The sequence below is a fragment of the Pyrus communis genome, chromosome 16 (genome assembly GCF_041283825.1).
Source record: "Pyrus communis isolate YQ-2024b chromosome 16, ASM4128382v1, whole genome shotgun sequence".
Lineage (NCBI taxonomy): Eukaryota > Viridiplantae > Streptophyta > Magnoliopsida > Rosales > Rosaceae > Pyrus > Pyrus communis.
Window position 1 is genome coordinate 23,955,006 of NC_142580.1, and position 9,493 is coordinate 23,964,498.

General features: G+C 41.3%; 1 protein-coding gene across 1 annotated transcript; it reads right to left on the reverse strand.

Moving 5' to 3' along the window:
- Positions 1 to 781: 781 nt before the first annotated feature.
- Positions 782 to 5,765, reverse strand: LOC148690168 (uncharacterized). Its single transcript, XM_088687366.1, has 4 exons — positions 3,066 to 5,765; positions 2,359 to 2,618; positions 1,744 to 1,788; positions 782 to 1,370 (listed from the first exon to the last, which is right to left on the reverse strand). The coding sequence occupies exons 1-4, from the start codon at positions 5,763 to 5,765 to the stop codon at positions 782 to 784; spliced, it is 3,594 nt and encodes a 1,197-aa protein (XP_088543492.1).
- Between the last annotated feature and the right edge of the window lie 3,728 nt (positions 5,766 to 9,493).

Sequence of the window (9,493 nt, forward strand, 5' to 3'; positions counted from 1 at the left end):
ATTTCATGCAAATAACAGCTTGTTTACCCCCCCACACTTAAACCAAACATTGTCCTCAATGTTTCAAACTTAGATTAACACAAAAACAATCAACTAACACAACTAGCAAACATAACACAAATGGCAAAGTAATAGCAATAAAGAGATAGGTTAGGGACGCAAATCTGGGTTTGGAGTGAAAGTTCCTTCTTCTCGTGTTTCAACACATAGGTTGCCTCCCAAGAAGCGCTTGCTTTAACGTCTTCCAGCCGGACGGTACCTCCGTTTAAGCTTGACTAGGTTCCACGGCATGGAGGGGTACCTCCTCCACGACATGCTCCTCAAACGTCTCGTAATAGGGCTTCAATCGATGCCCATTCACTTTGAATTCTTGCTGCGTCCTTGAACTTTTGATTTGCACTGCACCATGAGGGAAAACATTAGTGACAATAAAAGGACCAACCCATTTGGAACGCAACTTACCCGAAAACAACCGAAGGCGAGAATTGAACAACAACACTTTCTGCCCAATAGAGAACGTCTTGGCACGAATTATCTTGTCATGGAATGCCTTCGTTTTCTCCTTGTAAATCCGGGCATTCTCATATGCTTCATTTCGGATTTCATCAAGCTCACACAATTGAAGCTTCCTATGTAAACCTGCGGCATCAAGGTCCATATTGAACGTTTTGACGGCCCAATGTGCACGATGCTCTAGTTCGACGGGAAGATGGCATGGTTTCCCATAGATGAGCCGAAAAGGTGACATCCCAATGGGGGTTTTGTAGGCAGTGCGATATGCTCACAATGCATCGTTTAAGCGCAAACTCCAATCCTTCCTTGTAGGCCCCACGGTCTTCTCAAGAATCTGCTTGATTTCCCTATTCGAAACCTCGGCTTGCCCGCTCGTTTGAGGATGATAAGGTGTGGCCACCTTATGCGTGACATTATATTTCTTGAGCAACGCCTCGATGGTTCGATTACAAAAATGGGAACCTCCATCACTGATTAGCACTCGTGGCATTCCAAACCTTGCAAAAATGTTAGTTTTCACAAAATCTGCAACCACTCGAGAATCATTAGTTCGGGTGGCTTTTGCTTCCACCCATTTCGACACATAGTCCACAGCAAGCAATATATAAAGAAACCCATGTGATGAAGGAAAGGGACCCATAAAATCAATACCCCAAACATCAAAGATTTCAACACTAAAAATGGGGGTTTGCGGCATTTGTTGTTTAGGACCAATATTGCCCGTTCTTTGGCATCTATCACAAGACATGCAAAATGTTCTAGCATCCCTAAAGATGGTAGGCCAATAGAAACCACATTCTAACACCTTAAGTGTCGTTCTTTGAGTGCCAAAGTGTCCCCACAAGCATAAGTGTGACAAAAGGTTAGAATAGCATTAAACTCAGAATCGTGCACACACCTACGTATAACTTGGTCAGGGCAATATTTCCATAAATATGGGTCATCCCACACATAAAACCGTGCCTCTTTCTTCAATATATCACATTGGTGTTTAAGTAATTCACTAGGAACATGTTTAGACACCAAATAATTCACCAAATCAGCATACCACGGTTCACTTACCTTGACGGACATCAATTGCTCATCTGGGAATGTCTCTATGATAGGCACGGCATCCTCCTCATGCACTATACGGCTCAAGTGGTCAGCCACCACGTTTTCACTTCCCTTCTTGTCCCGGATTTCGATATCGAACTCTTGGAGAAGAAGCATCCAACGAATGAGTCGTGGTTTGGCCTCCTTCTTGGTGAAAAATACTTCAATGCTGCATGGTCAGTATAAATAATAACTTTAGTACCAAGCAAATAAGAACGGAATTTATCTAAAGCAAATACAACATCAAGAAGTTCTTTTTCAGTGGTAGAATAATTCAATTGTGCATCATTTAAAGTCCGAGAGGCATAATAGATAACATGCGGCCTCTTTTCCTTCCTTTGCCCCAAAACAGCTCCTAATGCATAATCGGAAGCATCGCACATAAGCTCAAAAGGAAGGCTCTAATCCGGTGGAACTATGATAGGGGCCGAAGTTAGCATTTCTTTGAGGTGATTGAACGCCTTCTCACACTCCTCGTTGAAGTCAAACGCCACATCTTTCTGGAGGAGACGTCAAAGAGGGTTTGAGATCTTGGAGAAGTCCTTGATAAATCGCCTATAAAATCCTACATGACCAAGAAACGAACGAACCTCTCGAACCGAAGTAGGAGAGGGTAAGTAGCGTACAAGATCTATTTTCGATTTATCCACTTCAATTCCTCTTTCTGAAACAATATGCCCTAGAACTATGCCTTGTCTAACCATAAAGTGACATTTTTCCCAATTAAGCACAAGGTTAGTTTCTACACATCGTTTCAAAATCATTGTGAGATTTTCCAAACAACCATCAAATGAATCACCAAACACACTGAAATCATCCATAAATACCTCAATAATCTTTTCCACAAAATCTGAAAAGATACTTACCATACACCTTTGAAACGTGGCCGGAGCATTGCATAAACCAAAAGGCATGCGACGATAAGCAAAAGTACCAAAGGGGCACGTGAAAGTTGTCTTTTCTTGGTCATCCGGCGCTATGACAATCTGATTATATCCAGAATAACCATCAAGGAAACAATAAAAAGAATGACCGGTTAACCTTTCAAGCATTTGATCAATGAACGGCAAAGGGAAGTGGTCCTTCCTTGTGGTGGCGTTGAGCTTCCTATAATCAATGCACACTCGCCAACCTGTTTGGATACGGGTTGGCACAAGCTCATTCTCGGCATTCTTCACCACTGTCACTCCGGACTTCTTTGGAACACATTGCACCGGTGACACCCAACGACTATTAGAGATCGGATAAATCACGCCACAATCAAGAAGTTTGATAATCTCCTTTTTCACAACTTCCATCATTGGAGGGTTGAGACGGCGCTGAGCCTCTCGAGTTGGTTTAGCCCCCTCCTCTAGAAGTATGCGATGCATGCACGTAGTCGGGCTAATTCCCCTAATATCGGCCAAAGTCCATCCAATGGCCGTCTTGTGCTCTTTCAACACTCGGATCAACTTCTCCTCCTCTATGGCCGTGAGTGATGAGGAGACAATGACGAGCAATGTCTCGTTGTCTCCCAAGAAGACGTACTTTAAATGATCGGGCAACGGTTTAAGCTCAAGTACGGGTGCCTGAATCATTGAGGGTAACAACTTATTAGTGGAAACTGAAATTGAAATTGGGTTAGAAGGCTTACCATGGTGTTGAGGTAGTGACTCAAGGGCAGCCACTATCTCGGCCTCCTCCACACTTCTAGGCACGGCAAAACCAGATTTTTGCCCAATTCCTTGTGCAATTGTTGTTTCAAGTGTATCCCTCTCCAAAGAATCGAGAAAATCCTGCGCCAAATCATCAATTATATCAATAGAAAAGCAAGAATGATCGTCCTTAGGAAATTTAATACTTTCAGAAAGATTGAAATCAATGACTTCCCCATCAAATTCCATCGTTAAAGTTCCTTTAAACACATCTATCTTGGTGCGGGCTGTTTTCATGAAGGGCCTCCCTAATAGAATCGGCAATGGGGTGGAATGGGGTAAATCCTCCATGTCAAGCACGTAGAAATCCGCTGGAAAAATCAAGTTACCAACCTGTACCAAAACATCTTCCAAAACACCCTTTGGATATGCATTAGAACGATCGGCTAATTGAATTATCACACCATCATTTTTAAGCTCACCTAAGTTCATAGATGCATAAATAGAGTATGGCATAACATTAATCGAAGCCCCTAAGTCTAACATGCATTGTTCAAACTTAGTATTACCAATAACGCACGGAATTGTAAAACTACCCGGATCTTTGCATTTAGGGGGTAATTTCCTTTGTAACACAGCAGAGACATTTTCACTTACTTGAACCACCTCCTTGTTTGAAATCCTTCTCCTTGTTGTACAAAGTTCTTTTAAAAACTTAGCATACCTCGGGACTTGCTTAATCGCATCAAGGAGCGGGATATTGACTTGAACTTTCCGAAAGGTCTCTAGAATGTCCTTCTCGGCTTCTTCCTTCTTTGATTGCCTAAACCTGCCAGGAAAGGGCACATTTAGTGGAATAGAACTAGAAAAAGTCGAATTGGGACTTACCTTGGTGGTTTGGGACGGTTTAGGAGGACTAGATGAATTCGGCAAGGTTTGGTCATCCTTGGCCGTGGGCTTTGCTCCCTGTGCTTCTTCTTGCAGCAACTTGTCCTCCTCGTCTTGACTTGATTTGGATGTATTTGAGTCCGTTCCAACCTTTTTACCACTTCTCAACATGATGGCCTTAGCGGTTTCAAATCCTCCCTTCGGGTTCATAACGGTTGAACTAGGCAATCTGCCTTGTTCTCTAATTTGCCCCATAAACTCGGCAATTTGACCCATTTGCTTCTCCAAATTATCCACCCGTTTGTCTTGGATTTGTCTCTCCTTATTTTGAGTTTGTACTTCCTGCGTCAAAGTAGTAAGTAACTTAACAACTTGATCATTATCCAAAGACATACCTGAGGTTGTTGGGGCAGATTGCACTTGGTTTTGATTGGGGACGAATGGCTTTGTATAAAAGCCCGGTGGTTGCTGCCTAAATCCTCCTTGTTGTTGGGGTTGTTGAGGATCCCGCCATTTGAAATTTGGATGGTCCCTCCACCCCGGATTGTAGGTATTAGAGTATGGATCATGGCGTGGTTGATTTTGGTTCCCAAAACCCACGGCATTGGCAGATTCCCAACCCCCATTCTCAATCAATTTAGGGCATTGATCGTTGGCATGTCCTTGCATAGAGCACACGCCACACACACTTGGTCCATGAATCTTCATTCCCTCGGCCAAATGAGAAACAATAGAAGTAAGGTTAGCTAATTGGGATTGAATTTCGGGCATAGAACTTACCTCATTCACTTGTGGCCGTGGGGGGTCTCTTTGTCCAACACCTTCGTATTGTTGTGCATTATGTGCTCGGTTGGCAATTAGAACTTTTGCAGCCCCCGAAGTTTTATCCACCAACGCACCTCCCGCCGAGGCATCAAGCATTTGGCGTTCCATGGGAAGGAGTCCTTCGTAAAAGTATTGAATGAGCAGCTCCTCCTTCATTTGATGCTGTGGACAAGAAGCAACAAGTGATTTAAAACATTCATAATAAGAAGGAAACGATTCACCTTGATTTTGTTGGATGCCACTAATCCGTTTCCTCAAAAGAATGACTCTTGAAGTTGGGAAAAACTTCTCCAAGAAAGCTCTTTTCATACTATCCCAAGATGTAACCGTTCCGGGTGCTAACTCGTACAGCCAATCCTTCGGCTTTTCCAAATGTGAGAATGGAAAAGCCTTCATCATTAGAATGTTCCCATCGACATTTATGGGTGTCATGCTCGAACAAACAACCTCGAACTCCTTGAGATGCTTGTTGGGATCTTCCATGGAAAGCCCATGGTATTTCGAAATGTGGTGCAACAAGCTTGACTTCAACTCGAATTCATCGGTCTTGCCTTGGGCAGCCGCGGGGTATTGAATGCATAATGGTGCGGCATTGGCCAACCCCGAGGCCGAAAGCTCTTTAATGGTCCGATTGTCCGCTGCCATAACTTCTTCTTCCACACGTTCAAACTCAAATTCGGCCTCTGAACTTGAACTAGGTTCACTAGGTTCACTAGGTTCAGGATGCCTCCTCTTTCTTCTCAAATCACGTTCAAAATCGTCGTTAAAGTCCAAGATATGTGCATGCACAGTTTGAGAACTCCGCGTCATGCACTAGTACCTAAACCAAGAAAACAAAACAAAATAAGAAAACTAGGTAAATTACACTAAAAACATACGGCAAAAACACAAGGGATTAGCAATTTTGCTAATCCCCGGCAACGGCGCCAAAATTTGATGCGAGAATTATACGCACACAAATTAAACCCTATGGATGACAATTGTAGTAAATGAGCAAATAGGGATCGTTCTAGACCGGGGATTAACTAGGGATGCTAATCAATGTGAAATTGACTCAAAAACGTAAAAACAATATTTAGAACACTAAACTAGACTTAATGAATGCAAACCTAAAATTTAAAACACTCAAACAAACTAAAAGACTCAAAACAGCACAAACACACTCAAATCTGCCTAAAAACCACTTTCTGGGCAGTTTTGAGCACAAACACAAATTTGGACGAAATTAAGTTGTAACTTGACTCAAGACTCTTAAAAACACAAACTAAATGTATTTCTAACTAAGCTAACACTTTAAAATAAATGGGGATTGGTTTTGACGAATTTAAAATTAAAACATAAACTTGGAAACAAAACAGATTCTAAAACCGATTTTGATGAAATAGAATGATGAGAAACTAGTTAGAGGGTTCCTTATCCACACATGAACATATGCATATAATTTGATTCCCAGTTATGACTTCAACAAACGATGAATGACAAAGCTCCAAGTTAATTAGGTCCGCTTAAATTAACTTTCAGATTTCCCTAGATTCATTGGATTGAATGGGATACGCATTACAACCAAATTATTCCTAATCAAAGTCCCTAACTATGGAATACGCATGATAGAGACATTCAACAAAGATCATTAAGTTCAACGGAAATCATAAACATCGACTAGGCATTCATAACTATGGAATACGCATGTTAATCCAGCCTAGGGTTTATTAAACACAATCGTGACTAGCGATTTTTACTACTCATGAATATAAGTTCATAACGATTAGGTGAAATTCCCTTATATCCTAGCATCAAGTTTAGGCATGCAAATTAAGTGTCGACCCTCAACCCACATACATAAACAAGTTCTTAATCAAAACAGAAAAGTAAACCACATCTAAAGTTCATGAATTCATAACTGGAGTAAATCAAATCATAACCAACATATGTCCATGGCTTCAAACTTTCCCCTAACTAATTAGGGGTTAGCCACTCATGATTACAACAAACTTAGAGAGTAATAACAAAGTAAACATTGAAAACAAGAACGAAGAACACCTAAAAATTCCAACAACTCAATCTTCAATTGTATGAACGTTTAGGCCTCTTCTCCTCTAGTTGCTGCAGCACAAGGGGTTTTGGTGAGTTTTGGGGGTTATGGATGATGTAGAATGATGTGTTTAGGGTAGGGATGGATGTAGGCAAAGGCAAGGAGTGTTTTTGGGCAGAAAATATGAAGAATGGTGAAGTATGGCAGTGTTAGAGAGAGGGAATGAATTTCTGGCGTGAATGAATGTGTATGAGAGATGGTAATATGAATCTTTTGTGGCTGCAATGGATGCTTATTTATAGGTGGATGAATGATTAAAAGAGGGAATATGACAGCTAGGTTGTTGGTGGAAAGCTGGAAATGGGATGGGAGTGCATGTGGGTGGAAATGCATGTGGGAATGCATGTGCAAAACAGCTAGGAAAAGTTGTGGAAATCTGGCAATGGGATGGGAGTGTGCACGGCAGAGATGGGAATGAATGATTGAATGTGCATGGCTGGAATGAATGTGTTTGCATGTGAATTAAAGCTAGGGTGAATGATGATAAATGCATGTGGATTAAAGTAGGGAATATGGAAGTGAATGTGCTGAAATGATGAATGGGAAAGTTGGAATTTCAAGGGGGAGCCACGGCAATGAATTTGTGTTAGGTGATGGGTGCATGTGTTGGCTGTTTTATTTGTTGGGAAAGCATGTGAATTAAAGCTAGGGTGAATGATGATGAATGCTGTTTTATTTGTTGGAATATGCACGGCTAGAGGTTGTTTGATGGATGTGAAAAGGTATGTGAGATGTGGCTGAGATTTAGGTGAAAAAGGAATGTGTTTGAATGCTTTAGAATAGGAAAGAAAGCCCTCCCTTGCACGACAAGGAAGGGAAACATCAAGGGGATACACGGCATGGCGTAAGGTTGCAAGTTTTGTGACCTAGAATAGGTAGGAACCTTCTTTGACTAAGATTCCTCATTTGATTAGGAATCCTCTTCAATTTCGTCCATTCCTTTTGCTCCAAACGTAAGCTATCCATTCCAAGCCCAATTTTGCTCCAAAATGCTCCAAAATGCACCTTTTTTGCTTCCTTAGCCATATGAACCTAGAAACACACGAAAATGGCATAAAGGACTAAAATAACTAAAGAAACACAACGTAAATGCACGAGAACAAGCCAATTAAGTCGCATAAATATGCTCCTATCACCATTCTTTCCACGATTCGCATTGTAATAAAAAGAGTGTTGAAGTGGTTGATTTTGGACTGCATACGCCTGAGGCAATGTGGGAAGAAGAGGTGGTTGGCCATGGACAGACAGAGCATGAAAAGGTTCAATAGTGCTAAAAGAGGCAACTTTCTTTCAACGATTCATAGAGAGCTCTTTGGGGAGTAAAAATCTATGCAATTCATTCAAAGAGGTAGAGGATAAATAGAGCATGATCGAATCAGTGAAGGACTCAGAGTCATCAGGAAAACCAGCAAGAGTGGCCGTAATCAAATCACGATCAGAGTTTGAAGCTCCAGTGGCAGTGAGAGAATCAGAGTTCTCTTTGATTTCTTGTAGGTAATCAGACATTGATTGTGAACCTTTTTGAATGCTCTAAAGTCTCGATCGAAGCTGATGAATGTGTGCATCAAAAACACCCCCAAATTGTTGCTCAAGTTTGAGCCAGACATCACGAGAAGATGAAACTCTAACACTAAACGGAATGACCTCTTCCGATAGTGTGGAATTGAACCAAATCAAAAGGTTTTGATCTTTCTCGTACCAAATTTTGAATGCCGAATTCAGAGCTCGATCAGACAAAAATGACGGTGGACAGGGTTGATAGGAGCATATTCATGCGACTTAAGTAGCTTGTTCTCGTGCGTTTATGTTGTGTTTACTTAGTTATTTTAGTGTTTAAGGGCACTTTTGTGTATTTTCAGATTATAAGGCCAAAGTGTGCAAGAAGATGCAAATTGGAGTCTTTTGGAGCGAAAGAGGAATGAGTGAGTTGAAGACTTGAAGAAACGACGAATTCCTACTCCAATGATGAATTCTTACCAAAACGAGGAATCCTACTCAAACAAGGTTTCCTATTTTAGGAAAGTTAATCCTACGTCTCCCGTTTTGGTAACCTTTCCTAATCTTAAACGTCCGTATTTTCTAGCCACTTTGAAGTCTTTGTAGGCGCTTTAGGACACAAAACGAAGGCCCTAGCCCAACTTCTAGTCCTAAGCCGTGCCTTTCCCCTTGTTTCCTTCCCTTGCTGTGTAAGGGGGGGCACTTTGGTCCCATTTTATGCACAAAAATCCTAACCCTAAACCCTAGCTGCACCTATTAAGCTATTCCCTTTAATTTCTGGTTTTATTTCCTAAATTCTAGCAGCATTTAGGTGAATTTTAGTTAATAAAAATAAATTAGGTTTTGAATTTCTAAACCCTAGGGTTTCCAGCATTTAGCCGCACCTTAGGGACCTATTATTATTTTTCTTTTCATATTTTTCAGTAACAAAAACCAAGCAGCCACCCTT